Genomic DNA, 27,978 nt, shown 5'->3' with positions numbered 1-27,978 from the left:
CTCCACCAGTCCCGCTGCCGTGTCTCACTTGCTTTATTTCTCACCGTTTACAAAAGTTAAACAGGGGAGGTGTGTGGGGCAGGGGAGGGGGTGTGCAAGGGGCTCCTCCCCACTGGGACAGAGAAGGGGGAAAGAGGTTGGGGGGCATGAGGCAGGCCCCCAGGGAGAGTCCGGGGCCCCTGGAGGGGAAGAAATGGTTCTGTCCCCCACTTCCGGCTGCTTTATTTTGAAGTCCCCAGACCCCAGGCCAGTGCCTTTGGAACTGCTCAGGCTGGGGGGTGGTCTGGGGAAGGGCAGCTGCCCCCGGTACCAGGGCCCCGGCTCCTTGGATCCACTGCTGCTGCTTCTGCTGCCGCCAGCTCTGGGCAGCCCCTGGGCAGGTGTCGGGGGGACGACCTCAGACCCCTGGTGGAGGAAGGCACCTCAGCGGATGAGGGGCGCTGAGCGGTCATTGGTGACGGTGGGACGCAGCTTTACGGTGGCAAAGGGGTTTGTGCCCCTGTTGGGGGAGAGGAGGGGGTGAGAGGGGCCCAGGTCCCCAGCTGGCTGTGGATCCAGGGAAGGCAGCTGGGCATCTGAGCCAGGTGTTCCCCCCACCTCCTGTCCCTGTTGGGTCACCTCCACTCACGCCCACCTTTGTCTCCCCTCCACAGCCCTCTGCTGAGCCCGGCCCCCTCTGACCCTCACTCAAGGACTCACCGAGGAAAGAGCTCTGGGGGTTGCTGCTCCCAGGACATGAGTTTCTGCAGTGAGGGGGGAGGGAGGGCCAGGTTTGGGGGGGGAAGGAACAAGCGAGCCCCCGCCCCTCCCACTCCCCAATCCAGTGGGGCAGAGGACTGGACCAGAGGCCCCTGCAGCGCCAGGCTTCTGGGAAATGAGGTCCAGCGTTCCGAAACCCAAAATGCTGTGGGTTTCAGACTTGAGGAGCCTCTGGGCCAAAGTGCCATCTCCCAGGGCTAACACTGCCCCCAGAGGAGGCCTTTTCCAGTGCTCCCAGCAGGAGCCCGGGGCTCCCATCCACTAGAGGAATGCATTCCCCCCACCCTCCACCCCATACTCAGAAGCCCATCCCACCCCTCCCTGCACAGATGGGCAGACTGAGGCTGGAGTGAGAGGGTCCCCTGCCAGACAGCCAATGGCAGGGCAGGGAAGGTTACCTGGTCTCCAGTCTTCCTGCCCACTGGACCACCCCAGGGTTGAGGGCAGACTGGGGGAGGGGGCTCACCTTGATGTCACTGGCCGCCCCCATGCTGCCCATGCTACTTCGGCGGCTGCCAGGCAAGGGTGTAGGTGCGGGGCTGGGGGTGCGGCTCGGGACCCGGCTTGGGGTTCGGGAGCGGGACTGGCCATCCCAGTAGTCTGAGGAAGCTGTGGAGTTGCCTGGCCGGTCCAGGAGGTCATCAAGGCTGTGGCTGCCCCGGAGCGGGTAGGACCTGAGCCCAGAGGAAGGAGGGACGGGAAGGGGGTCAGGGGTCAGGCCCTGCTGCAACCCCCAGCCCCCACCCCATCTGCTGGGCTCCTGAGCATCCTACATCCTCCTCCCTTGCCCCTGGGTGAAAGGAGACTGTTGGCTTGAAGGCAGTCCTGAGAGGAGGCAGAGGGATGGACACAATGACCTTCACAGGTAGAGAGATGGGGGTGCCCTTTCTCCAGGAGCTGAAGGAGGTTGGGCTAACTCAGGACTGCAGCTCAGAGATGCCCTTCCTGGTGGGTGGGGCCACCCCCCCACTGGAGTCCCTGCCCCTGCCCCATCTCTGACCACAGCGGTACCTGGAAGGCAGCTCATTCATAGGGCTCATGGGGTTCACGGACGTCACTGGGTTCAAGGGGTTCGTGGGATTCATGGAGGTCACGGGGTTCAAGGGGTTCACGGGATTCATGGGCAGCTCCTCCAAAGGCTTCACATAGGCCTCGGGGAACCAGCCGCTCCTGTGGGGTGGAAGCAAAAGCCCCGACAATGGTGGTCAAAATACCATTTCTAAGAGGAGCAGACGATTACTGGGCACTGCTGTGTGCCAGGCCTGGCTCTAGGAGTAACTCATTTCATCCTTTGAAGGAGGTCTTTCCCGACATTCAAAGCCATCCATCCAGCCTCATGTCCCACCAGGGGCTGGGGCGCCTTAGAGAGGAGGAACTGGAGATCCGAGAAGGAAAGCATTGTATCCAAGGACATGTGGTGACCAGCTTCATTCCCTACTTGCTGAGTACCCACCACACGAGGGCCCACGGAGAGCCAGATGCAGTCCCTGTTCCCCAGGGGCTCCCAGCCAGCCTGGGGGGAAGACAGACCCGCACATGATTACAAGGGTGAGGCAAAGGGGACCGGTGGGGGGAACCAAAGGCAGCTGTAGAGGCCCAGAGGAAGGGGAACCAGAGCCGGGGGTGCCTGGCTGCCAACTCTCCACCCTAGGCCCCCTGGTCCCGGTGACCCCAGGCACCCTGCCCTTGGAGTCTTTGTCTGGCTGGAGGCTCATTACTGCATCTTCAGAGCAGCCAGGGTTGAGGGAGAGGCACTATGATCGATGTTCCTGAGCCTTTTCAGACTCCACGGAACCCATCAGATTCTTGCAGAACATCTGGGAAAGTGTTCCCCAAACAGCCGCCTTAGATCCCCAAACCCGATCAATAACATTCTCACCTATAGGTAACTGGAAGCTATTTCAAGTCAAACTGACAGAATAAAACCATTTCAGAACGTTTTACTTCTGTTTTCACCATAAAGTGCCTACTGATGAAACTTGCCATTGTTTTCCCTAACCTGAGTCACAGAAAGAATAACGATGTCCCAGGAACGCTGTTTGAGAGCTCAGATCTAGGTGGTTTTATAATCAGGTCCCCAGGAGGTTTGCTACACACCTGTTTTGGGGACTTTCAGGGCGGCACCCTGCTGCCCTCTGACGCGGGTCTGCAAAGCAGGTGTTTTTTCCACTACTCGTGTTCTTAGTCGCGTCTCTACCCACCGGCTCATCTTTCCATTCCTGATCCATGCAGTCGCCTGCCATCCACCCATCTATCTACACGTCATCCCATCCGTGCATCACCCATCCATGATCCATGTGGGCAACCACCCAAGGACCACCAATCCACTAACCCATCCATCAGCACTTGCCCACCTGCCCGCCTCTCTATCAACCCATTCACACACCTCTCCAATCACCCATTAGTCTATACACGCACCCCGCATCCGTGCATCCTCCCATGCCCCCTTCCATCTACCCATGTGCTCACACCATTACGCCCTCACCCATCCTCCACCTGTCCATCTACTAATCACATGACCATCCTGGCAAGCACCCTCACATGCACCTGCTGACTCCCCTGTCGACGCTCCATTCATTCATCCCCTCTTCTTGTCCTCATTCATTCCTCTCTCCTTAGCATGAGTGGGTGTGGGCACCACACAGTCTCTTGCCCATAAAGCCCTGTGGTGGGCATTGCCCGGCTCCAGCAAGCTCCCACCTTCCCCTTTTTCTCTGGTAGAGTGATCCCTGCTTTCCTCCAGGCTTATCGCGACTGCAGTGTACTCCCTCGCCTCCCCCTTCTACTCATGGTGTCAAAAGCAGCCCCAGTTTATGTTCTTTAAGGATTTCCACTGCGCCTGACTGCAAGGAGGTGAGCACACTCAGCTTGCAAGGTCCCAGCACCGCCCCTGCGCCTGGCCCCGCTCCCTGTCCTTTCCCTCCGTCAGAGGGAACTCCGGTGGACTCTCTCAGGATAGAAGGCAAGCTGCGCCCTCTCTCAGTGTAAAGCGCACAGCAGGTGCTCAAGCAATAGGGTTTCTGTATTGTTCCCACTTGTGAGAGAACCTTCCCATTCCCCATCCTCTACCACCCTCTCAAGGGCCACCACCCTGAACTTGATACTCTTCCTACCCTCGTTGAATGGATGAGGAAACTGGGGTGGGACGAGGAGAGGATGGGGGATGGGTTGTTCGAAGGCCCAGGGACAGCCTCCATCCTGGAAGACTCAGTCCCAGCTGAAGCCCAGGCTTTCCGGTCCTCCTTCCAACCCACCCTGCACCCCGAGGCTCCTACTCACGTGGATGAGCCCTCCAGCTTGCCATAGAGCCAGCCGTTCTGGGCCTCCGGCACCAGCACCTCCACAACGTCTCCGGCCGAGAAACGCAGCAGCGTGTGGTTGGCGCCCTCCGAGTGGGAGACCAGGGCGCGAACTCGCCGGGCGCCGCCGCCGCCCCTGCAGCCCGGGCGCTCGCCGAAAGAGTTGGAGCGCGAGCGCTCGGTGCTGCTGCTGTAGAGCGAGGCTGCCGAGGGGCAGGAGAGCGCCGCGGCACGTGGGTGGGAAGTTCTCCCTGGCGTCTACCCTCGATCCCTCCTGCTGCAGCGCAATCTCGGTTCCTCTTCCCGGCCCCGGGTCCCCAACCTGGGTACCTGGCCCTCCCTCTGCGCTCCGGGGGCCGGGGGTACTCACAGGCGGACGGCGTCCGGGGCAGGGACCGGCGGTCTGGCTCCAGCTGGGACGCGGATCTCGCCTCAATGGGCTCCGGGCCGCGGGAGCCGGAGCCGTGCCGGCTGCGTGGGGAGCCGAACTCTCCCAGAGGCCTCTGGGGCTGCGAGGGGAAACGGGCAGGGGAGGGTGGGGCGGGGAGGGGCGGGGCCGCGGCGCCCTAGTCCAGCCCCCACCCCCAGTCCCAGGCCTCGGCGTAGGGGTTCTCTGGCCTGCGGCCGAGCAGCCACGGGGGTGCCGAGGTCGCGCCGGGGCGGAAGGGCCGGCCGAGGGGCGCTTCGTAGAACGGGACCCTCGGGGGGAGGAGGCTCCAGGCGGAGGGCCTCAGGCCCCAGGGCCCCGCGGAGGGTGCCGGGGGCGGTGGGGGCGCGAACGGCGGCGGGGGCGCGAATGGCGGCGGCGGGGGCGCCCAGGGCCTCACCATGTCCAGGCGGGTGGGCGTCAGGCGGCCCGAGGGGTAGGGCGGCCCCAGCACGGGGCCCAGCAGGCCCGGGGAGTGGGCACGCGACGGATTGCGGCTGGCCTCCGACTGCTCCTTCCACAGCAGCACGCGGTTCTGGAGCATCCCCCGGGCCTGGCCGGGTGGGGACACGGGGGTCAGCGAGATCCAAGCAGACCCCAGAATCCCGGGGACTCAAAAGTGGCACCCTAGACCCGGGAACTCGGGCCCTGCAAGCTGAGGATGACTGGACTTTCCAGCTGGAAGGAACCAAAGATCGCTGTGGTCACTTTGGGTTCACCCACTGGCCAGCCCTCCCGGTCTTTTGTCAGAGGCCCCTCACTTTTCCTGGAGGAGTTTCCCCTGACCCGTCTCTCAGTCTTGTGCTTGGACGGGGGCTCTCCCTCTGTCTGATGCAGGGCTAGGGGTGCAGTCCAGGCTTGGCTACAGAGATGGAGTCAGGTATGTGCACCTACCCAAAAACTGTTACCAAAGAACCCAGTCCCAGAACTTACCCTGGAATAATCTGGAAAAATATATTCTCTCACCTCACGGGGTTAGCTAAATGGATAGAGTGAAGCCGGCACAGGACAATTCAACTAAGCAACAGACAGTGGCAAATTTCTGATGACATCTTGTGTGCTCCTGGATCCAACTGTACTTGAAACCCTTGAACTTCCCAGTGACTAAAATAATAAACACCTTTTCTGTTTAAGCCAGTTTGAGTAGTTTTCTAAAAGACGCCTTCCAAATAGTTTTTCCTTTAGTCTACGTAAGCATCCCTTTTCTAGTATCCCCAATACATGGGCATCTAACTCTGCCTGAATACTTTCAAGGACAGGAAACTCAGCCACTGCCAGCATAGTCCGTAACAACTTAGGGTGGGAAGGTTTTAAATGTTAGACCTGCTGTGTGTATTAATCATGTTTTTAATTTTCTGTATTTTATGATGCTTTGACATCGTGGGGCCTTGTTAATCTGAAAAGACTGCACCTCACAGGGCTAGATAATTCCTAGAGATAGTAAACAGTTTGCTTGGAGCACACCTTTCATATGCAAACCAACCAACCCAAAACCCATATCCCCAATCACCTCCTTCTAATTCACACAGCAAACCAAAGTTTCCCCTGCCCTAAATCACCCAAGCCAGGTACCAGACAATTAGAATAACCCCTATAGCCCAGAGCCCACTGAAATTATTCAAACCATCCAATCCTAAACTTACTTAAACTTGCTTACCCTTCTTTGCCCATCCCTTCCCATGGAAACCATAACAAAGCTTCTGGGCCATGCTTTCCCCTGGCTCCTTCTGCCTCTTGACCAACCCCCGGTACTACTCCCATGTGGCCCTGCGTAGTGTGTCACGACCCTTTCTCTTGGGAAGTGTGATGTGTAATAAAACTTCTTTCAGTGGCATTGACCTCTCTGTGTTGTCACTCAGGTCATCCTAGGTACAATCAAAGCACTCTGCTCTCCAGTTACCAGTGTCTCTCCATTTTCTACTCCAATACTCGCTCCCTCAAGGCCAAGTTCAGGATTGTCACCTTAGGAATAATAAAAGCTTCCCTTTGCTGAGCATTTACTCTGTGCCAGGCCCAGTGTTAAAGACTTTACCTCCATTATCCTATTCTATTCTGCCAGTAGCCCTGCGAGGTAGGTGCCATTATTATCTCCATTTTATAGAAGAAGATGCTGAGGGTCAGAGCAGTTAATGACTGGCTCGAGGTCTCTCATCCAGTAAGCAATGGAGTGGCCTGTACTCGTCTGTCTTGAGGAAGCTTCCTGTGACTACATTTCCATGATTTTTCGCTTCAGTCTGGCCCAGCTGCTGAAAATTTGATCTCAGGCAGCAAAACAGAAAGGCTCAGCGCCTCAAGTCACAGGAGCAACTAGTCCAGTTGGTGGCTAGGTGGCCGCCCCCTCTGTTGCCTTGCATAGTTAATTAGCAAAACAGCACAAAGACAAAACTCCAAAGGCCTTTGTGCGCTTGTTTCAGAGGCAGTAAGCAAAGTGAGACCATTAAGTTTTGCTTATCATATTTAAAAAAGGGTTTTTGTCCAATTTGAAAGTGCCTGCCAGGGTGCTAGGGGGTTCTCGGAGTAATGGTCTCAGCACCGAGTCCTGGCCTGGACGGCACTCAACTTCACTGGCTCCCCTCAGCCCTGCCTTTAGGCAGTTCAGCCAGTGGTTGGGAAGAAACATAGAGGAGACCATGGGAGAATGTTAAAAATATTTACAGAGTGGAAAAGCCATTCTGGGACTTCCCTGGTGGCGCAGTGGTTAAGAATCCGCCTGCCAATGCAGGGGACACGGGTTTGATCCCTGGTCCGGGAAGATCCACATGCCGTGGAGCAACTAAGCCTGTGCACCACAACTACTGAGCCTGCGCTCTAGAGCCCGTGAGCCACAACTACTGAGCCTGCGTGCCGCAACTACTGAAGCCCGTGCGCCTAGAGCCCATGCTCCGCAACAAGAGAAGCCACCGCAATGAGAAGCCCGCGCACCGCAAAGAAGAGTAGCCTCCACTCGCTGCAACTAGAGAAAGCCTGCGTGCAGCAATGAAGACCCAACGCAGCCAAAAATAAAATAAAAATTAAAAAATTAAATTAATCATGTAAGAAAAATATTGAAAGAAAGAAAAGCCATTCTAAGTATGATACAAACCCCCTAAACTATAAAAGACTGATAAATTTGACTAAAAATAATTTTTTTACCATGGCAAAACTCACAATAAGCAAAATCAAATGATAAAGGACAAACTGGGAAAATAATTTGCAACTCATCACTATGAAAGGGCTAATTTCAGTAACATATAAAGGGCTCCTACAAATTCATAAGAAAAATGGAGGAAAAGATACTGACCTGTCACAGTAAAGAAAATCAAATGGCTCTGAAACATGAAAAGATGTCAATCTCACTTATAAGACAAGCATAACAAGTGTAGAACTACACTGAGATACCATTTTTATCTTTTTGATTACCAAAAATCAAAAAGTTTGCTCGCATACCGTTGTCAAGGAAACAGGGAATCTCCACCACTGCTGGTGGAAGTGTAAATTGGTACAGCCAATGCTTATATTCCTGGACTCACCAATCCCATTTCTAGGCAGTTATCCTAGAGATGTACTTACACAACTGCAATAAACCCAGAGAAGCTGACGGTGAGGTAGAAAGGCGTGTTATTGACTAGACTTGGACTAAGCAAGGACCGATTATTGGAGACAGATGAGAAAGACACCTTACTGTGCAGAGGCACTTAAGAGTTCTTTAAATCTTGTGCATTCTGCATATAGATATACTTAACAGGTAAATATTTATGCTTCACTGTCTTAGGAGTTAGATCTTGTATGTCCTAAAGCCCAGCTGGGTCAGACAACATGCTACCTATTCCCCTGTACCTAGGGGAAGTCTGGTTCATTCAATCCACAGCTCCCTCCTGAGGGGGCGATCACTCAGCAGGAGGCAGCCAATGGAGGGGTCAGCTCTCCTCTTAATGTTGGAGGTTAACTGTTCAAGACACAGGCGGAAAGGAGTTTCCTTCCAAAGAAGATGTACACATGGCCAGTGAGTACAGGAAAAGATACTCAGCATCGTCAGCCATCAGGGAAATGCAAATCAAAACCATAATGAGATACCACTCCACACTCACTAGGATGGCTATAATCAAAAGGACAGACAGTCACAAGTATTGGCAAGGATGTGGAGAAATTGGAAACCTCATAAACTGGTAGTGGGAATGTAAAATGGTGAAAGCGTGTGGAAGTTCCTCAAACAGTTAAACATAGAGTTACCATACAATCCAGCAATTCCACTCCTATATACCCATGAGAAATGAAAACACACGTCCATGGAAAAACTTTTACGTGGATATCCATAGCAGCACCATTCATAATAGCCAAACAGCAGAAACAAGCCAGATGTCCATCAGTTGATGAATGGATAAGTAAATGTGGCATATCCCGATGATGGAATCCTATTTGGCGATAAAAAGGAATGGTGTATGGATATATGCTCCAACACTGATGAACTTGAACAACATGATGTTCAGTGAAAGAAACCAGTCACAAAGGACCACATATTGTATGATTCCTTTCATATGAAATTGCCAGAAGAGGCAAATCTATAGAGACAGAAAGTAGATTAGTGGTGGCTTAGGGCCAGGGGGAATGGGAGGGTCAAGGAATGACCGCTAAGGAGTACTGATTTTTTTTTTTTTTAGCAGTAATGAAATGTTCTAAACTTGACTTGAGGCAATGGATGCACAACTCTGTGAATATACTACACCACTTTTTAAAAAATATTTATTTATTTTGGCTGTACCGGGTCTTAGTTGCAGCATGTGGGATCTTTTAGTTGCAGCATGCATGTGGGATCTAGTTCCCCAATCAGGAAGTGAACGTGGGCCCCCTGCATTGGGAGAATGGAGTCTTACCCACTGGACCACCACGGAAGTTCCTATACTACGCCATTGAATTGCACACTTTAAATGGGTGAATTTCATGGTGTGTGAATTATATCTCAATATAACTGTTTAAAGGAAGATAAAGCAGCTCCTCCCTGAAGGATCACTCAGTGGGGGTGGGGTAGGGTGGGAGAAGGCCGAGCCCTGAGCCCGGGGCTGGGTGCGGTGGTGAGAGTGGGAGAATGTCAGCCGAGGCTGGGATCAGTCACTGGATCCAGCCACGTCTCCCATCTCTGCTCAGCACCAGACGGTCTCTGGGATCAGAAACAGAGACTCAGGGAGGACCTGGCAAGGTAAGGACCCCGCGGCGGGGAGGCAGGAGTTGGCTGCTGGCTGGTGGGGGCAGCTGACAGCAAGCACTCGGGTCTCCTGAATGGGAGCCTTTGTTTTCATCTTTGGAGGGGAGAGAGCAGGGGCAGGAGGACCTAATCCCACTGGGCTCCTGCATATGCCAGGCTCCACCATCGCACCAACCTTCTGCAGGGGCGATTATTTCCCTCCTTTTCCAGATAAGAAAATGAGACTCAGAAATGAAATCACTTGCCAGAATTTGCAGCCAGGGCACAGTATTTGGGAAACTGAACAAGAATACAAAGAAATGGATATAGAAACTAAACAAGACTACAAAGAAATAGAAAGTAATGGAAAGAGCAATTAGGCTGGGGGAGGGGCAGAGGAGCCCATGTTCGTGGCATCAGGAAAGAGAGGCTGGCTGGCTGGGTGGGTCTCTCTCAGATACCAAATAGAACCAGAACCTGATATGTCATCTGGGCTCAAAGACTATGTGTTGAATAAGTGAATGAATGAACAAATGACATTGGAAAAATGCAAGGATTTTTAGGGAATGACGGAAGGATGGTTTCCCAACAGCCCTGGCCCCTCCCCTCCTGCAGATTCCATCATCCCCCTCCCCAGAGGGGTCAACAGCTGGGCCAGGCCAGGGAGGTGGGCAAGTCCACATGCAAGAAGGGTGATTGGGAGGCTTTGGCCCCTGTTGGACTTTCAAAGAAGGCAGGACAGAACTTTGACCACCAGTGGGCTGGCAGGGACCTGAGGATCTGCAAGTGAGAGGCCAGGCAACAGGGCTCAGGGGCCTGAGCAGTGCAGTCACAGAGACACTTGGGTAGGGCAACATCAAGTGTCCCTCCTGAGTGTGGTCTGAGAGGGGGCTGCTGGCTTTCCTGAGTTCCAGGCATCCATAGGCTTGGGCAGCTGCTAGCCCATAAGGTACTTCTTTGTAATTTAGAAACAGATGTTCTGGGCTTCCCTGGTGGCGCAGTGGTTGAGAATCTGCCTGCCAATGCAGGGGACACGGGTTCGAGCCCTGGTCTGGGAAGATCCCACATGCCGCGGAGCGGCTGGGCCCATGAGCCACAATTACTGAGCCTGCGCGTCTGGAGCCTGTGCTCCGCAACAAGAGAGGCCGCGATAGTGAGAGGCCCGCGCACCGTGATGAAGAGTGGCCCCCGCTTGCCACAACTAGAGAAAGCCCTCGCACAGAAACGAAGACCCAACACAGCCATTAATAAAATAAATAAAATAAACACAGAATAATCATTAAAAAAAAAAAAAAGAAACAGATATTTTGTCTGGATGGACAGAGCCTGGTGGGTAACACATTTGGTGAGAGAATGGCCTCTTTTTTTAAAAAATTTTCTTGATAAATTTTAAAAAATTGAAGTATAGTTAATTTACAATGTTGTGTTAGCAAAGTGAGTCACACACAGACACACACACACACACATATATATACATTCTTTTTCAGATTCTTTTCCATTATAGGTTATTACAAGATATTGAGTATAGTTCCCTGTGCTATACATGAGGTCCTTGTTGCTTACCTTTTTTATATATAGTGGTGTGCATATGTTAATCCCAAACTCCTAATTTATCTCTCCCCCTACCCTCTGCTATCGCCTTTGGTAACCAAAAGTTTGTTTCTATGTCTGTGAGTCTATTTCTGTTTTGTAAATAAGTTCATTTGTATCATTTTTTAGATTCCACATATATGATATGACATATATCATATCATATCATATATCATATGACATATATATGTGGAATCTAAAAAAGATACAAACGAACATATGATATTTGTCTTTGACTTACTTCACTTAATATAATAATCTCTAGGTCCATCCATGTTGCTGCAAATGGCATTATTTCATTTTTTTATGGCTGAGTAATATTCCATTGTGTGTGTGTGTGTGTGTGTGTGTATATCTATCTATCACATCTTCTTTAGAGTATGGCTTCTTTAGAGGATGGCAAAGGTAATGATGCTCCTTTCTTCAGGCAAACACAGTCTACACCAGTATATTCAGCTTGGAGAGCAGAGCATAGCTCTACTCTCAGCCAGGCTTCCTTGTGCAGTACACAACCTGCACAACCTTCCCTAGCAGCCCTGTCTGCTGTGGCTCTCCACATGAGAGGTTTATCCCTCTCCCTGAGGCTGAGTGACAGCTGATGTTTGCAAAAGGAAGACCTGGGGCAGAGTGGGGTCCCACTGGGTAGAGATTGCTCCATTCTCCTGTCCCCCCCACATTTGCCAGCACCACTGCCTGAGCCCTTGCAGTTCAACTCAACCCAGAGTGGGAATAGGACCATGAGGAGGCAAAGGAAAGAAACAAGGCACCTAAGAGGACCCAGTGGCCAGCGAGGAGAACACAGCAAACCACCCTGGCAGCTGAGAGGAGGGAGTGACAAGCTTAACAAGGACTTGATAAGGGTACTTACTGCAAAACAAAGACCTTCTTACCCAGACAAAGCATGATGTTAAGATTTAAAATTGAACAGATGAACTAAAGAGAGGACAGTCCGGGGGTGGGATAGGGCGGGTGGGAGGGAGATGCAAGAGGGAGGAGATATGGGGATATATGTATATGTATAGCTGATTCACTTTGTTATAAAGCAGAAACTAACACACCATTGTAAAGCAATTATACTCCAATAAAGATGTTAAAAAAAAAAAAGAGAGAGAGAGAGGACAGTCCTGTTGAGAACAGAATCAGTCGCCTGCAGATCAAGGAGGAGAAATATCTCAAAATACTGAGCAAGAAGAAATGAAATAGACATAGTGGGGGAGAAGATGGTCATAGATGTGGAGGCTCAAATGATTGGAGTTCCAGAAAGAGAAAAGGTAATGATGGCAGAGAGATAATAATTAAAGAAACAGAAGAGGAAATAGCTCCCCAGACCTGAAGAAAGACTTGAGCCTGCAGGCTGAAGGGCCACCGACAGGCACTCATCTAGGTGGTACCTGGACAAGTTCCCGAGTCACAAGGACACAAAGAAAATCTCCAAGCATCCATAGAGAAAGAGCCTGTTACTTAAAAGGGAAAGGAGACAGACCAGCATCTGACTTAGCATCTACAACACCGAGCACTAGAAAACAGGGGCAAATCATCTTGGACCATGAGAAAAAAAAGGCTGCAGCTCCTTCAACCAGCCAATAGGCCCTCACCAGCAGGGTAAAAGTGAGACATTTGCAGAGATGCAAGGATTCCGACAGTGTAAATGCAGAAAATACTCATGCAAGTTCTCCAGCCATGCCAATTAATCAAAACAGAAACCTCAAGACAGTGGGAGGTGAAAAGGATTGAAAACAGTGGTAAGCATTGTATGTGATCCTATGTGTGGTGAAATGTTAGTGGACGATGGTGGTGCACTGGCAATGGTAATACATGTAATCTAAGTACAGATTCTTGAAATAGAAGGGCCACGCTGCAAAGAAATGACTAGTGAGGGTCTGGAACTAAAAGTCCTGAAGTTTCTTGGCAAAACCAAGAGGTGGTGGTTTGGGAGGATGAGAAGAAGAGTATAGACTTTACAAGCCTCATCTTAGAGCACCAGGGAGGGCAGAAAAATCCTTCTCAAGGTCTCCTCTTATGGGGTGAGGGGAGCAAAGGACCAAGTAGTGTGTGTGTGTGTGAGGCATTATTTTTTGAAAAACATAATAGACAAATATATATGATTATGAGGGTCACAGAGTGAGGTCATCATGAGCAGAGATGAAAAGAACAATAGGCTTTCCAAAATAATAAAGGGGAGAGGGATGTGGAATTAAATAAATTAAATGAATCTCAGCTAAAATTGGGGTAGGGGCAGGCCTGTAGGGGGAGCTCACATACCCTGCTATGTAGCCTCAATTATTCCAAGCAGGAAGAGAAGGAATCCTACATCTCCCACAGGAAGTTGTTGCCTACTTTGTTATCCAGCAGCAGCAGAAAACTTCTCCCCCAACCCCCACCCCTGTGACAGCCCAGCCAATCAGACTGTAGCAGCCCAACCAATGAGAAACCTCCATACTTTGGACTCCCAGCTTCCTCCAATGGACTCTTTGGTTATTACAGCCCCTCCCAACTCCTCTCTTTTCCCCATAAAAGCAAGCTGTCAGTCCCTGTTCTCTGGATTTGCGCGTGGTCTGCCATACTTCACGTAACGTGAATTGCAGTTCCTCTGACTATTCCTGAATAAACTTGCTTTTGCTGGTAAAAATAACTGGCTATTAGATTATTAAAGTTGAAGAGGAATGTATATTTTATCAAACTGACGAGAACAAGAATGGGAGAAAAAGAGGAAATGACAAAGTAAATACAGTTAACTCAAGTTATCCAGAAAGAATAGAGCAGGTATATCAGTTGTTAGGTTAAACGGGAATGAACTGAATTCTCCTATTGGAAGACATAGACTGTCAGACTGGTCAAAAGTCAAAACTGAGCTATATCTTTGTAACATAAAACACTTAAAGATAAGAAAAGAGAAAGTAGGAAGGGCAATATTAATGTCAAAGTGGAATTAAAAGTATCAGACTGGATTATGAGATATATTATATACATAAATGACAATATTTACAGAGAAGGTATAATAGTCAAGTCATAAACCCCACAGCACTAAACAACATGGCAGCTAAATGCAGAAAGCAAAATCCACTAGAAATACAATGGTCTGGCAGATCAGACAAAGCAAGACCATAGAAGATTTAAATACCATGATAAAATTAATAGACAGTAATTGAATAAACCTATGAGTTAATGATTTTGTGAATAGTGAGTGTATGTAAACAGGAATGAAAAAAATAAATGGTCCATACATGAATGAATAAATGCAGGAATTAGTGAATGTGAGAATTTTAAAAAATCATGACTATGAATGAATATGTGATGATACGAATGAAGAAATAGATGGAGAGAGTAAATAAGTAAAATAAATATCTACAGGGTGGAAGCAAAGAAGGGAATGGGGAGGAAGGGAGGGGAATTCCCGCGCACAGCCAGCTCACAGAGAGCACAGCCCCCAGAAGGTTTCATTTAGCTGTCCCCCAGCCCCAGCTCACCCGGCCAAAAAACTGCAGGAAGGTGTTGGAAAGCAGCAGGTGCTTCTCAGCCAGGAAGCGGTAGCGCCGCTTCTCTTCCAGTTCAGCTGCCCGCTGACTCTCAGACACGAAGGCTTGCATCTGCGCGTGCAGCCGGTTCACGCTCTCCTGGGGGAAAAGGGGATTCTGGCTGGAGGCAGGGGGTGTGTCCCTCATCCCACTCCCACGAGTGCCAGCTGTCTGAAGCCTCTCTCTCCTTCCTGAACCAGCCACCTCCTCCTGGAAGCCTCCCCTGAGCACCCAGCCTGCCCTCGCTTCCGGGCCTGCCCTCCCATGTGTATCCTCATCCTCACGAGCCTGGGTTCTGCCTGCCCTCTGGCCCGGGCACTTCTCCCAGGTAGGACTGGTGTCTGAGCCATCCTTCTGTCTGTCCCCAGTGCCAGGCACAGGGCCAAGCACAGAAGTGAGGCCTAAGAGAGTTAGTTTAATGAAAATGCAAATTAATTGATTAGTAACCCCCTACTTGGGAGCGAAGATTCCAAAGAGGAGAGATATGAGCTTATTAAAGGAGCCAGAAGAGGAGGCAGGAAAGGAGATAGAGGTCTTGGAGACAGAGGCCAAGGATGGGGCCCTGAGCTCGGGAGAAGGGGCTGGCCTTAGCCAGGGGGCAGGAGGGAGGGGGAGGGTGGCGGGGCCGCTGGTGGATTCTGCCTTTGCTACCTTGATCAGGAGCAGCGTGACTGAGGGCCTCAGGTTTTCTCAATGAAGTAGGAGAAGGCAAGGAGGCCAGGGGAATGTGGGGAGGGCCAGGCAGTGACAGGACAAGGAGCGGCGCAGAGGGTGTCCCTGAGACAGTGATGTCCACCTGCCAGGGGCTGGCTGACCTCTCCAGCTACGCTTGCCACACAGGGTGGGGCAAGACACGCTCCTGGAGTTGGGCCAGTGCTGGGTGGGAGAGCTCCAACGGGTGTTGGGGGTCCCCTCGGAGCCCGGTGTTGTCCCCAGCCCCTGCACCTTCATCTCCCGCGCATTCTTGTCCCTCTTGCGCTCCATACGCCACAGCTGGGACATGCACTTCTCCAGGTTGGCGGCTCGGTGGCGGTACTCCATCTCGTAGTGCTGGCGGCTGTCCTTGGATGGGGTGGAGAGAGGAGGGAGACCCCCGTGTCAAAGAGCTCAAGGCACCTGGCTTATGGGCCAGAGTACTGGACAGGGGCAGGGGGCTCAGCTGGGAACATGTATAACCTGGGGCCAATCAATGCCCAGCGCTGGCCTCAGTGTGCCCATCCCTCAAAAGGGGAGAGACGGTCCTGCTGGTGATGGGCTGGGGGGCCAGGATGCGTGGCCAGACTCACTTTGATGAACTGCATGTCCAGCTTGGTGTTCTTCTCCATGTGCTGCAGCAGGTCTCCATGGAATGTCTGCACCTGTGTGGAGTGCAGGGTGGGGGTGATCAGGGCGGCCCTATCATCCCCAGGCCTCAGAGTTCCTTGCACTGCTCACTCCAATACATTGCCCACTGCATTCCTAACACACCAGGCACCTCGCCAATCATCAGAGAAATGGGTAAAACAAGAGCACCTATTTGGAGGGAGGATTAAATGGTTAAACATACAAAACATTTAGTGCAGTCCCTGGCTTGAAACACATCCTCCATAAATGTGTCGACATCTTCCTGTTCTTAGTCTCAGTCTGTGCCTTGATTATGCCTGGAATTTCCTACCAGTCTTCAAATACCAGCTTCACTGCCCCCTCTGCTGGGAGGCCCTCCTGACTCCTCAGGCAGAATTCATCACTCTCTCATTTTGTTTCTGGCATGTGTACAACTTGTTTGTTCATTGTTCGCTCCTCCAGCCATAAGATGGAATTTCTTGCCGGGCCCCTGGTCATATCCCGTTTGTATGGGCAGCATGAACCAGGTCTGTCCCATCTCTGTGTCCCCGGCAACGTGGGCTGGGCCTGGCCCAGCGAAAGAGCTCACAACTGTTGAGGGCTTCACTGGGGTGGCAGGTTCCCGGGACAGGTGAGAAGGAGGTTGCTGACCACCTGGGTGACCAGGAGGACCAGGATGGCTATTGGGCTCAGGCTCAGAAAAGCTTCGTTCTAGCAGTTTTGGTTCTGCCTCCAATTTGCCCTGTAACTTTGGATGAGTTGCTGCCCCTCCCTGGGCCTCAGTTTCCCCATCTGTAATGGGAAAGTTTTGCCCAGATGGTCCCTAAGTTCCAGCCCTAGAACCCAATGAGCTTGATTCTGTGGGCCTTGGTGGTCAGCTGGCACGTTCCCCTGTGTCCCCCATCAGTGCTCCCTGGGTCACTCCGTGTTGTTAGGACATCAGACCTAAATCCTTCCATCTGTACTCTTTGCAAAGAGGAGCATCTCCCATCCTGCTGCTGCCTCTGGGGACACTTCCAACTCTGCTCAGCCTTCTCTGTCTGCCTGGCCTTTCCGCTCAGGACTCCCTGCTCAAGAACTCTGGGTGGGGGACTTCCCTGGCAGTCCAGTCGTTAAGACTTCGCCTTCCAATGCAGGGCATGCAGGTTCAATCCCTGGTTGAGGAGCTAAGATCCCACATGCCTCGCGGCCAAAAAACCAAAACATAAAACAGAAGCAATATTGCAACAAATTCAATAAAGACTTTAAAAACAAAAAAAAGAACCCTGGGTGGATCCTGCCTCCTGCCACGGGGGTCCCCAAGCTGTGCTGTGGGAGCTCTGTCCCTCAGGAAAAGGAATGCTGGTCATCAGGAAAGACCAGTAAATTATAAAAGTTCTCAGTTTTTCTTCCACAGTTGTTTCTGAAACCTTGCTAACTGCTGGTCTATAAGGGAGCTTGGGTGTGGCCCCCTCAGGACTAGCCGGGCCTTAAACCCCTGAGTGTGACTGCCAGTGTGTGTTTTCGGGGGGGGGGCCACGGGATCAGTGTTACAAGCCTCTCTGAGTCCCTATTTCTGCCCCATGGGGGCCCTTTTCTGCCGGATCCAGGCAGTAAGGAAGTGAGCCTTCCTGACCTATACCTGCGGGACCTCCCAGTTCAAGGTTCTGCTCCAACACAAGACATATGTTCCTGAAAACTGCCACATCCTGCCAAATCGCCCAATATAAACAACAGGGCTTATGGAAGATGCAGGGTTGGGGCTGATGCTCAAAACCCAGGCAACTTGGCAACCAGAGCACTGAGACGGTGAATGGTACCTGGAGAGATGAACTTGAACCACGCCTAAGGCCATGGAAAATATTAAAAATGCACAAAACCAATAGAATGGACACACTGGCAACACCTGAATTACTGCAGAGCTGGCATGCTGAGGTGATGCAGGAGGAGGTGGGGCTGTCGTGATGGTGGAAATGGGAGGCTGCGACACCCGCCGCCAGCTGAGAGACCCGGGAGGCTGGGAGTGCTTGTCCTTCCCAGGGAGGCCTGGGTGCAGGAGCTCTTTTAAAATGTTCTTAAAATACAGCCTGAAGGGCTATTGCTGTCAGTGCAGCAGACAAGTTGGGGGCTTTACCCTTCTTCCTAATTCCTAATTTTCCCCTCCCCTTGCCTAGGAAACATCACTTATGAACAAGCCACCTTCCACATCATAGGATACGGCTCCTGCTGCTTCTAGTCACGTAGGGACTAAGTCACGCCACGGAAACATGCATTAGAGCGGGACAGGTGGATTATAATTCTTCTCATTACCAGAGCTTGGCTGTGATCGCCAACAGCATAGAGGACACAGACCCAGGATGCCCCAATCAGACGGGGCCCAGGCATCAGTGGGTTAATGGAAAGTCGTTGTCAAGCTCCCAAAGAAATGGATCTAATAAGATGTTGATACTTGAAGAGAACTTTGAACTCTTGCTGTGGGGGAACCACAGGACTGCCTATAATTAGCTGGTGGCTGCTGAAACAAGGAAGTCACCAAACCCAGGGCAGGCTGAGGAGTTCCCAGCAAGTCGGAACAGAGGCTGCCGTGCCCTGCTCCCCTCCCCCTGGGACACGCTCCATTAGCGGGGTCCTGTGAGCCCCTCAGTACAGAAGCTGAGAGCTGACCCACTGCTGAGAACATGCACGGTAAGTTCTATGTATCGAGTTATTCCAGTAACTCGAGAAATCCTTTTGCTTTTGATACAGGAAAATCCCTTTGAAAGGGTTGTCTCTGTGGGCTGCCCCCAGCTCCTTTCTTCCCATTTGCTCTTGAACACCCTCCATCAGGCTCCTGCCCCACCACGCCGGCAAGAGTGTTGTTCTCAAAATCACCGAGACGGCACCTCGCTAAGCTCCATGATCAATTCTCAGGACTCACCCAACTTGCCCCTTCATCACCATTGGACACAGTTGGCCACTCGCTCCTCCTGAGACAAGTTCCTCCCTCAGCTTCCAGCCCACCACCCTCTCCTTGTTTTCCTCACACGCCCCAGCTGTCTCTTCTCTGTCCTTTGCTCAGTCCCCCTCATCTCCCTGGTCCCCGAAGGTTGAGTTGCCCCGGGGCTCAGCCGTGGGCCTCTTCCCTTCTCTCTCTACACCACTCCCTTGGTGAGCTCATGCAGTCCACTGGCTGAGGCCTCCCAGATGTATGTCCCAGCCCAGATCCTCCCCCAAACTCCAGTCTCATCCATACGACAATATGGGCTCCATTCAGCCAAGAGGAAGAGACAAATATTGAAGACAGGCTATGAAGGTCTAACACACAGATAATAAGAGTCCCTGAAGAAGAAACGCAGAGAAAGAGAACAAAAAAAAAGTCTAAAAATTGTGATTCAAGACAAGTTTCCTGAAATTAAAAAAAAAAAGAAAGATTTCAAACTACATATTGAAAGAGTACACCACATAACTAAGAATATTGTCCCAGACTGACCAATATCAAGACATAGTCTGGAAAAGTTACTAGATTTAAGAAAAAGAAAAAAATTGGGCATCTAAGGCAAAAAAAGCAAGTGATTTACAATGTAAGAAATAGATGATCAGACTTTTCAACAGCAACATTCAAGATGAAAGAAAAAGAAAGAAAGAGAAAGAAGGAAGGAAAGAAGGAAGGAAGGGAGGAAGGAATGAAATGTGAGCCAAGGATTTTATATCCAGCAAATCTGACTTTCAAATATAAGGAGAACAAGCTGTTGCCTTGGTGTCAGAACTCAGAGAACATTGTTCACACGAGCCCTTCCTGTGGGGACAATCAGAAAAAGGCCAAAATGACGAGCAAGACATGGACATGGGGTTTGAGATGAACATTAAATATGTAGTTACTTGTAAACAAAGATCAATGAGGGTGAAAGGGGAGCAAGCAAGGTGCAGCAGCTCTGGGTCCTGACAGTGTAGACAAAGCGCAGCTGCAGATACTGAGTTTTTCACACATTGAAGATTTGTGGCAACTTTACGTCGAGCAAGTCTATCGGTGCCATTTTTCCAACAGCATTTGCTTACTTTGTGTCTGTGTCACATTTTAGTAATTCTCGCAGTAGCTCAGACTTTTTTATTATTGTCATAATCTGTTATGGTGATCTGTGATCAGTGATCTTTGATGTTACTATTGCAAAAAATTACGACTTGCTGAAGGCTTACATGATGGTCAGCATTTTTTGGCAATAAAGTACTTTTAAATTAAGGTATGAACATTGTTTTTTTTTGACATAATGTTATTGTACACTTAAGAGACTACAGTATAGTGTAGACATAACTTATATACACAGGGAAACCAAAAAATTTGTGTGACTCTCTTTATTGTGATATTTGCTTTTTTGCGGTGGTCTGGAACAGAACCCACAATATCTCCAAAGCACGCCTGTATTTTGAAAGTGGGGAGAGGCTGGGGAGAGCAAATGTAAAACAGATTTTAACAGTTTTCAGAAATCATATTGGTGGTGGTAGAATTACTATAATTATTCAGAGACTGTAGTGTATATGTAACATGAGATAAAGCAAACGGTAACTATGGGATATTCTTATTCTTTCATTCTCTGTATCCTTAAGAATCAGGACTTTTTTTTTTTTGGGCTGCGCCACACGGCTTGCAGGATCTTAGTTCCCTGACCAGGGATTGAACCTGCACCCTTGGCAGTGAAAGCATGGAGTCCTAATCATTGGACCACCAGGAAATTCCCAAGAATCAGGATTCTTGATGTGGAACAAAAGAGATACTGATGGAATAGGGAAGAGGTTAAGTAAAAATCTAGTGCTGAATCTGAATTGGAAGTATCAGTATGAATTTATGAAGTGTTCTATCTTTAACTATATATATTGTCACGTATGTATGTGTATATATATGTTTGTACAAATGTATGTATGTATCTATGTGTGTATGTATCTATGTATATATGTATGTATCTAGGCATCTATCTATGTATCTAGGCATATGTAGCATATCTATTATATGCACATATGTATGTATGTATGTATGTATAGCACTGGCCACTGAAAAAGCCTAGGAGCAATGATCAACCCAATGGACACCCCTAGTGCCCAGATTATGGTCTTGAAATACCACTTTCCACTAAAAGCAAAAAATAAACACAGGGCTTCACGGAGAGATGGCTGATTCTATGTGTAGAGCAGCAAAGTACCAGATGAGGGCAGAACATCTTGTCAGGCTGGATAGCAAGGAGGCTGTCCGAACCATGAGAGTTATGCCAAAGGACTCGTGTGCCAGACTGAAGAGGCTTCTGCTGGTCAAAGAGGGGACATTTTCAACTTCAGTGAAATAATGATTGCAAAGGAGTAAAACACAACAAATACGTTTAGATCTATGATACTGACTAGATACTAAAAAATATTATAATGATGGTACTAGTAAAAAAATAAAGCTAACCGGTCACCTTCAGAGGATGACAGGGAGCAAATTCACCATCTTGAAAGCAGACAAGGCGGGAATAAGCCTTCATCCTGTCTTTCGCATAAGAAGCGTGCCACTGGGTAAAAAATAGCACATAAGAAGAAACGTCTCTTTAGAGAAATATTCCAGTTCATAAGTGAAAGAGCAGCAGAATAGCAGCATCTTGTAACTTCCACGTATGAGTGGGCGTGGACACACAGCCTCCATTGCTGTTATTGTCACAAGGTGGCAGGATCCACATGCCTCCTGATGGAAGAAGCCAGCACCCACTCTAGTCTTGCCAAACGGATGGAACCTGAGTCTGATCAAGCTTCTGGGTCCAGAGGACAGAGGAACAAGCTGAGCTGCATGAGGAGTGTTTGGAAAACCAAGTCAAAAGGTCCCAGGCCCTTCAACAGATAAATGGTAAGGAAAAGAAAGGGATGGAGAGGGAACCAGTAGATTAAAAGAGACTCAAAGACATATTTAAAAAAAGAGAGAGCAAGACAAGTTCTAGCATCCAGGGACATACAATTGGGTGATCAATTACGAAGAAACACAAGGCAGTGTCGGAACAGTGGTCACTTTTGGAGGAAGAGGGGGTCTGTGATTTGATGGGGGCATGTAGAAGGGCTCCAGGAAAGGCTGGCAAAGTTCCTGACCCGGGTGGGAGTTTCAAAGGTGGTTTGCCTTATAATGATTCATTAAGCTCGAATTTGTTCAGTGACACTTTCTATGCCTGTATTTTAGTTTACAATAAAAAAGGTTTGGTTTTTGAAAACCAAACTTGAGTCAGATCCTGTCATTCCTTTGCTCAATACACTCAGAGGCATGGCCGGAGTTCCGACAATGCCCACAAGGCCCGGCCCCTTTAGCGGCTGGTCATCTCCACGCTGGCCTTCGCTGCCCCCACTCCGGCCACATGGGCCTCCTCAAGCCTTCCCATGTGCTGATCCCTCTGCCCAGAACACTCTTCCTGCAGGTGTTTCCCACTCACTCCCCACCTCCATCAGGCCTCTTCTCAATGTCACCTTTCTAGTGCTGTTCATCTTGAGCATCTGTTAAAAATTGCATCCCTCCAATACTTTCTATCCCCCTTCCCTGGTCTATTTTTCTCCATAGCTTATTTTGCATCTAACCCTTCACATCTGTACTCACTTACTTGTCCTGGGTTTTGTCTGGTGCCCCCTTGGGGAGAGCAGGGGGTTTTGTCTGCTGTATCCCCAGTGCCCATAGCAGTACCTGGCACAGGGCAGTAAATAGTTGTTGAATGAATGAGCCCAAGGGGGAGGTGGCCTCTGGTGTGTTCGGCCCAGTATGGCTCTGGCCAAGGGCCCTGCCCTGTTGTCACAGCCAAGACACTGGTACCCAAAGAGGGCAGCTCTCCTTACAGAGCAGGCCTGGGTGACACTCGTCCGTGTCCAGCCCAGGTGTGCCACAGGTGACATGGAGAGCCACCAAACACAAGGACAGGAAGTTGCAGGCTGCCAGCGTGACCCATGCTCTGTAACTCACCGCCCAAGCCCCAGGAGGTGGCACGGGCTTAGTGCTAAGCCTCAAAGTGCCTGGGAGAGGGACCCAGGGTCCTGGTTTTATCGAGTGTAGCGGATGCACGTTTTCTGCTGGTGAATTTGTTCCCCATTTCAACATGGTTACCAAACTGATGAGTATTTTATGGTGTCCCCAAAGAGTACCCAGACCTCCAGTGGTTTCCCACACACACGTTTGAGAACCGTGCATTTCCACGATTAGTTGAAATTTCCTTCCAAACTTTCCAAGGTTCCTCACACCCGGCCCCGCCCACCTTTCCCTGTCTGCCTGCCTCGCATCCCCAGCTCGCTTCTGCCCGATGCCACGCTCTGCACACGCTCAGCCCACGGCAACCTCTGGAAGGCCCTCTCTTCTCCTCTCCCTCTGGCCCAGCCCCGCTCCCTTTTCAAAGCTTATTCTTTCCTTCCCAGTCAGTGAAGCCCTGCTTGGTGCCAGGTCCCTGTCCCGGGCCCTGGAGTTACAGAGAAGACCACGTCCCAGCCCTGGCACAGCTTCCAGTCTTGGCAGGGATAGAGACGGGGGTAAATTCTGCTTCTAATGATCATAGCTAAGGTACATAGAAGGCTACAGCTGCCAAGGTCAATAGTTAATACTTATGAATACAATTAATGCTCACAAGAATCCTACAAGGCAGTTATTATGATTATCTCCATTTCACAGACAGATACACTGAGGCATAGAGGTTAAGTAGCTTGTCCAAGGTCACAAAGCCAGTAACTGGTGGAGCTGGGCTTGGGACCCAGGTGCTCTGGCTGCAGAGCTGGTTTTCTTCACCACTACTTGCTAAGAATGGATAGAAGCATCTGTTGAAGTCCAGAGGGAGGAGAGACTGAACTTGCCCAGGAGTCAGGGGAGGCTTCCTGGAGGAGGGGGCGACTGTGCTGGCCAGCAGGGGTGGGGGTGGGTGGGTCCTAGGCTGAGAGAACAGCGTGACAGCAGCCCACGGTGGGGACGCCAGGCGTGTCTGCAGAGGGCAGCTCTTCCGTCTGGCTGGGCTGTGACTGGGGGTGCCAGGGAGGCTGCTGGCTCAGCAGGACCTGGAACCCCTTAGCGAGGGGCTGGGTTTAGTTCTGCAGGTGGCAGGGCCGTGGGAGGGTTTTCTCCTAGGTGTGTAAGGTCAGATCACTGGCTGCTCCCTGGGGAGGCAGTTAGGGGCAGGGCCTGATGCACGTGGGTGACGGTCCTTTTGCTTCCTGGCTCCTCCACTCACTCTGGAATCTTGGGCGAGTGGCTAGATCCCTGAGACTCAGTTTCCTCCTCTGTCAAATGGAGATAGAAATGGCACCTGCCTCCCAGATTGCTGGAGCTTGAACAGGATGTGCAGGTAAATGTGCCCAGCAGAGCCGGGCCCTGGCAGGTGCCCAAAAGGGCAGCCGCTGTTGTCATGTCACCAAAGTCCTCTCTGAGGAAGGGTGTGGAGGCCCTCGTCCCCCATAGAACGCAGCCCACTCTCCCAAGTGACCCCTCCAGGCTGTGGGGTCTGGGACTCACCACCACCTCCAGGTCAGAGTTCAAGTGCCGCTGGGTGTCGGACATCTGCACCAAGATCTCACCTGGAGGCACGGAGAGCAGCAGCTTCAGTGCGGGGACCTACCCTGCCCACCCTCCTCCCACCAGAAGCTGCCAGAAGGGCCTGCCCAAGGCTGGATTTGGGGACCAAAGTCCAGGGATTCCCCATATGACTCAGGGCCTCTGGCAGCACCTGTCCTAGACCTGGAGAAGTCCTACAGGGAGGGCAGCGGAGGGGCCCTGGCTCCAGAACAAGAGTCTGGGCTCTGGGCCTTGGGCTGCAAGACCTGTGTCTTTTGGGGGAACTTCCTGGAAGGGCCAGACTGTAAAAGGAACCCTCTCTGGGGCCTGAGAATGGGGGGCAAGGCCGGTCCCGGGCCTGAGGGGAGGCACCAGGGAGGCAGGCAGAGGGGGGCCCGGAGCCTGGAACACAGGAGGAGGCCGGGGTGGGGGGGAGGGGGGCTAGGAGGAGTGTCCCCCAGGCCTAAGAAGATGAGTGGGGGAGATGGAGGGGAAGAGGCGTGTCTCACCCAGAATCTGCGAGGTGGAACTCTGCAGGGCCTGCTCCCCGATCTTCTGGATGGCGTTGAAGTACACTTCTGCCGCCTCAGACAGAGCTGCGTGGAGAGAGGGATGCGTCCAGCCCCAGACCCCTCCTCCATGTGCTCCTCCCCACTTCTGGAGGCCTCTCCTTCCGGCAGGAGAGAGTGTGGAGGGGATGCCTCGGGCTCTGGCGTAGGTGTGTGTGAGAGGGACGGGGTGCCCTGGGCGGCGTGTGTGGAGAGGTGGCATTGGCCGGGGGTGGGGGGGAGGAGGGGGGGTGAAAAAGCAGGGAATGGGCTCTACCTGCGGGGCAGGGCACAGGGCAGCTGCCCCCAGTGCAGGGCCTTGGCCTGTGTCTGTCTGGGAGGGGGCAGGGTGCAGGCATCTGTGTGTGCCCGGGAGGGCGTGGGCGGGTGTGTTGTGAGGCACGAAGTGGGGCTGGGAGTGGCATGGGCTCAGGTCACTGCTGTGAGGACTCTGAAGTCCTAAAGGGTGGGGAGGGATTGGGTGACACTCAGCTCTGGGTGTGTCCCTGGCTTGTCCATCCGGCAGGTGGACCACAACCCTCTGCTGATTAGCTCTGGGGGTGCGGCAGGTGCTGGGAGATGGGGGAGATGGGAGCTGTTTGCACAGGCGCTGAGCGAGTGGTGAGGTCTGGCTGTAGGTGGCTGGAAGGGGGGCTGGTCAGGGTGCCAGGCTGGGGGTGCAGAGGTGGCCTGGGTATGGCAGTGGGCTCAGTGGCAGCATCAGGGTGACATAGAGAAGTGTGTGTAGTTGGGGTTTTGAGAGCCTGCAGGGCCTGGCACTCACCGTGGAAGGCCCGGAGGTAGTTGTTCCCCAGGTACACCAGGTTCTCCAGGGCAGGGTTGAACTGCTCCATGATGCTCTGGAGTCCAAGGGTGGTGGGAGGGAGGGTGGAGATGGGGAGACGAAGACGGAATGATGGCCTCAGGATCAGGGCACCCCCAACCCCAGTGAGAAGCCTGACTCGGGGGAGCCCACCTAGAAACCTGGAGTCACCCAGAATTCTGGCTCTCGGCTGCAAGGACCTCAGAGGCCAGGATCCAGGCCGGGGTCCCCTTGGCCGGCTCCAGATCATCACCTGCCCAGCGGGAACTTGCGCCTAGAAGGTCCTCCTCCCACTGGCTGAAGCCTGTGGTCTGTCACAGCGCCCAGCTGGGCGTGGCTCAACGCTGCCTTGAGTTCAGCCGCCTCAGGGGCAAGGGCAGACCTTGCCCTGCTTAAAGAAGAGCCCCTGGGGAGCAAGACTGTGGCCGGGTCCCTTGGGCCACCGCAGGCCATGGCCAGCTGGAGAGCACCCTGGGTAGAGGACCTAGACTTGGGTCTTGATTCAAATCTCAGCAGCCCCTCTTCTTCCCTTGGTGACTTTGAACTAGCTGTTTAGCCTCTCTGGCCTCAGTTTTCTTATCTATCAAATGGGGTGATTATTTTCTACCCCAAAGATAGCGTGTTGTGAGGTTTACATGTTGCAAGGGTCCTGCACACAGGAGGTGCTCAATAAATGTCTATGGAGACTGCAGCAACCCCCCTGGAGTCGAGTAGGAAGTTTGAGTGAGGGGCTCAGAAACCAGAGAGAGACAGAGAGACAGAGACAGGGAGACACAGAGAAAAAGAGACAAAGAGAGACTCCCCTACCCTGGGGCAGCCAGGTGGCTCTTCGGGCGGGCCCCCTGCTCCCAGCTAAGGCCACCCTGGGCCCTGTCCTGCTTCATCCAGTGTTTGGGAGTCTGTCTCAGCAGTCCTGTCACTCACTGGATGAACCCGTGCTCTGGGAGCCTCAGGTTGGGGCTGGAGTGGCCGACTGCCCCCAGGGACCCCCACCCCCATGCCCACTGCTTAGCCCAGCCTGGTTCTGGGCCTTCTTTCCTGGAACAAGCTGCTGCTATGCTCACTCTCTGTCCTCCAGAGCTGGCCGACCTTCGAGCCCTGGGAGGGGGGGCGGCAGCCGGGGCCTGGGCCACACACACACTCACCTTGTAGATGGCCATGGTGGACCTGTAGAGCTGGTCCATCTCGGGGGCCATAGAGTGGGTGCACCCGGGCACTGAGTAGAAGGCTGGTGGCGCTAGCAGGGCTGGGAGCACTGGGGGTCGGTGCCCTCCAATGCCCACTGCTCAGCGGGCTGTGAAGGAGGCTGCAGAGTGGGACCCGGAGATGGAGGGCTGGCCAAGGAGGAGGTGGCAGCTTAATTATTCACCAGCCAGGGATGTCAGAATGCGATCTGGGGCGTAACCAGACCCGGCGGGGAAGGCATTCTGTGACGCGGGCGGGTTCGTGTGACCTGCCCTTCAATTATTTACCCCTCTGAGCCGCGGACTGGTGGGCACGCACGGATGGCCATTCTCCTGGGTCACCTCCTCTTCAAGGAAGAGCCTCTCCCAGGCCAGCAGGGACCCCTAGCTCTGGGGGACCCCCGCCCTCCCACCTACCTACACTGGGCAGTGCCTACCCTATTGGGCTCGAGCTGTGCAGTGACCACCCCCGGACCCTCCCTGGCAGTCCATCCCTGCAGGCGGAAGGCACCCATGGCTCGTCACTGTTCTCAGGCCCCCTCTCTGCCCTGAGCCCCTCAGACCTGCAGCCCAGGGGCTGAGGCTCCTATGCCCGCTGCCCCCCGCCCAGAGACAAGACAGCACAAACCCTGGATTTGCACAGACCTGCGGGCACGCTTTGGCCCTGGTCACTTGCTGTGTGACGGTGCCCGAGCCCCCTGCCCTCTCTGGGTCTCATCCCCTCCTCTGGCAAGTGGGGCTCTCCCTCGCCCTCCACCGTGGGGCAGACGGGCCTGGCGGCCGCCTCTGCACACCCTCAGGCCCTGATTTGGGGAGGCCTAAAGAGAAGAGGTGTCCCTGGCCCGCAGAGCCTGGGAACCAGAGCTTCCATCC

General features: G+C 52.2%; 1 protein-coding gene across 2 annotated transcripts; it reads right to left on the bottom strand.

Moving 5' to 3' along the window:
• Positions 1 to 15: 15 nt before the first annotated feature.
• On the bottom strand, positions 16 to 27,392 carry BAIAP2L2 (BAR/IMD domain containing adaptor protein 2 like 2). Of its 2 annotated transcripts, XM_057557659.1 has the most exons (14): positions 27,067 to 27,392; positions 25,883 to 25,958; positions 25,060 to 25,146; positions 24,512 to 24,573; positions 16,035 to 16,106; positions 15,694 to 15,810; positions 14,701 to 14,847; positions 4,886 to 5,038; positions 4,429 to 4,567; positions 4,039 to 4,261; positions 1,771 to 1,929; positions 1,226 to 1,433; positions 700 to 743; positions 16 to 499 (listed from the first exon to the last, which is right to left on the bottom strand). In XM_057557659.1, the coding sequence occupies exons 1-14, from the start codon at positions 27,115 to 27,117 to the stop codon at positions 424 to 426; spliced, it is 1,614 nt and encodes a 537-aa protein (XP_057413642.1). In that variant the 5' UTR covers positions 27,118 to 27,392; the 3' UTR covers positions 16 to 423. The 2 variants fall into 2 exon arrangements, with proteins under 2 accessions (XP_057413642.1, XP_057413643.1); XM_057557660.1 differs by lacking the exons at positions 25,883 to 25,958; positions 27,067 to 27,392 and having other exon boundaries at positions 15,694 to 15,805; positions 25,060 to 25,084.
• Positions 27,393 to 27,978: the final 586 nt, after the last annotated feature.

This window comes from Balaenoptera acutorostrata, chromosome 11, assembly GCF_949987535.1.
Source record: "Balaenoptera acutorostrata chromosome 11, mBalAcu1.1, whole genome shotgun sequence".
NCBI classification, from domain to species: Eukaryota; Metazoa; Chordata; class Mammalia; order Artiodactyla; family Balaenopteridae; genus Balaenoptera; species Balaenoptera acutorostrata.
Note: the sequence above shows the minus strand (reverse complement) of the source record. Positions and strands in the feature narration are given on the sequence as shown.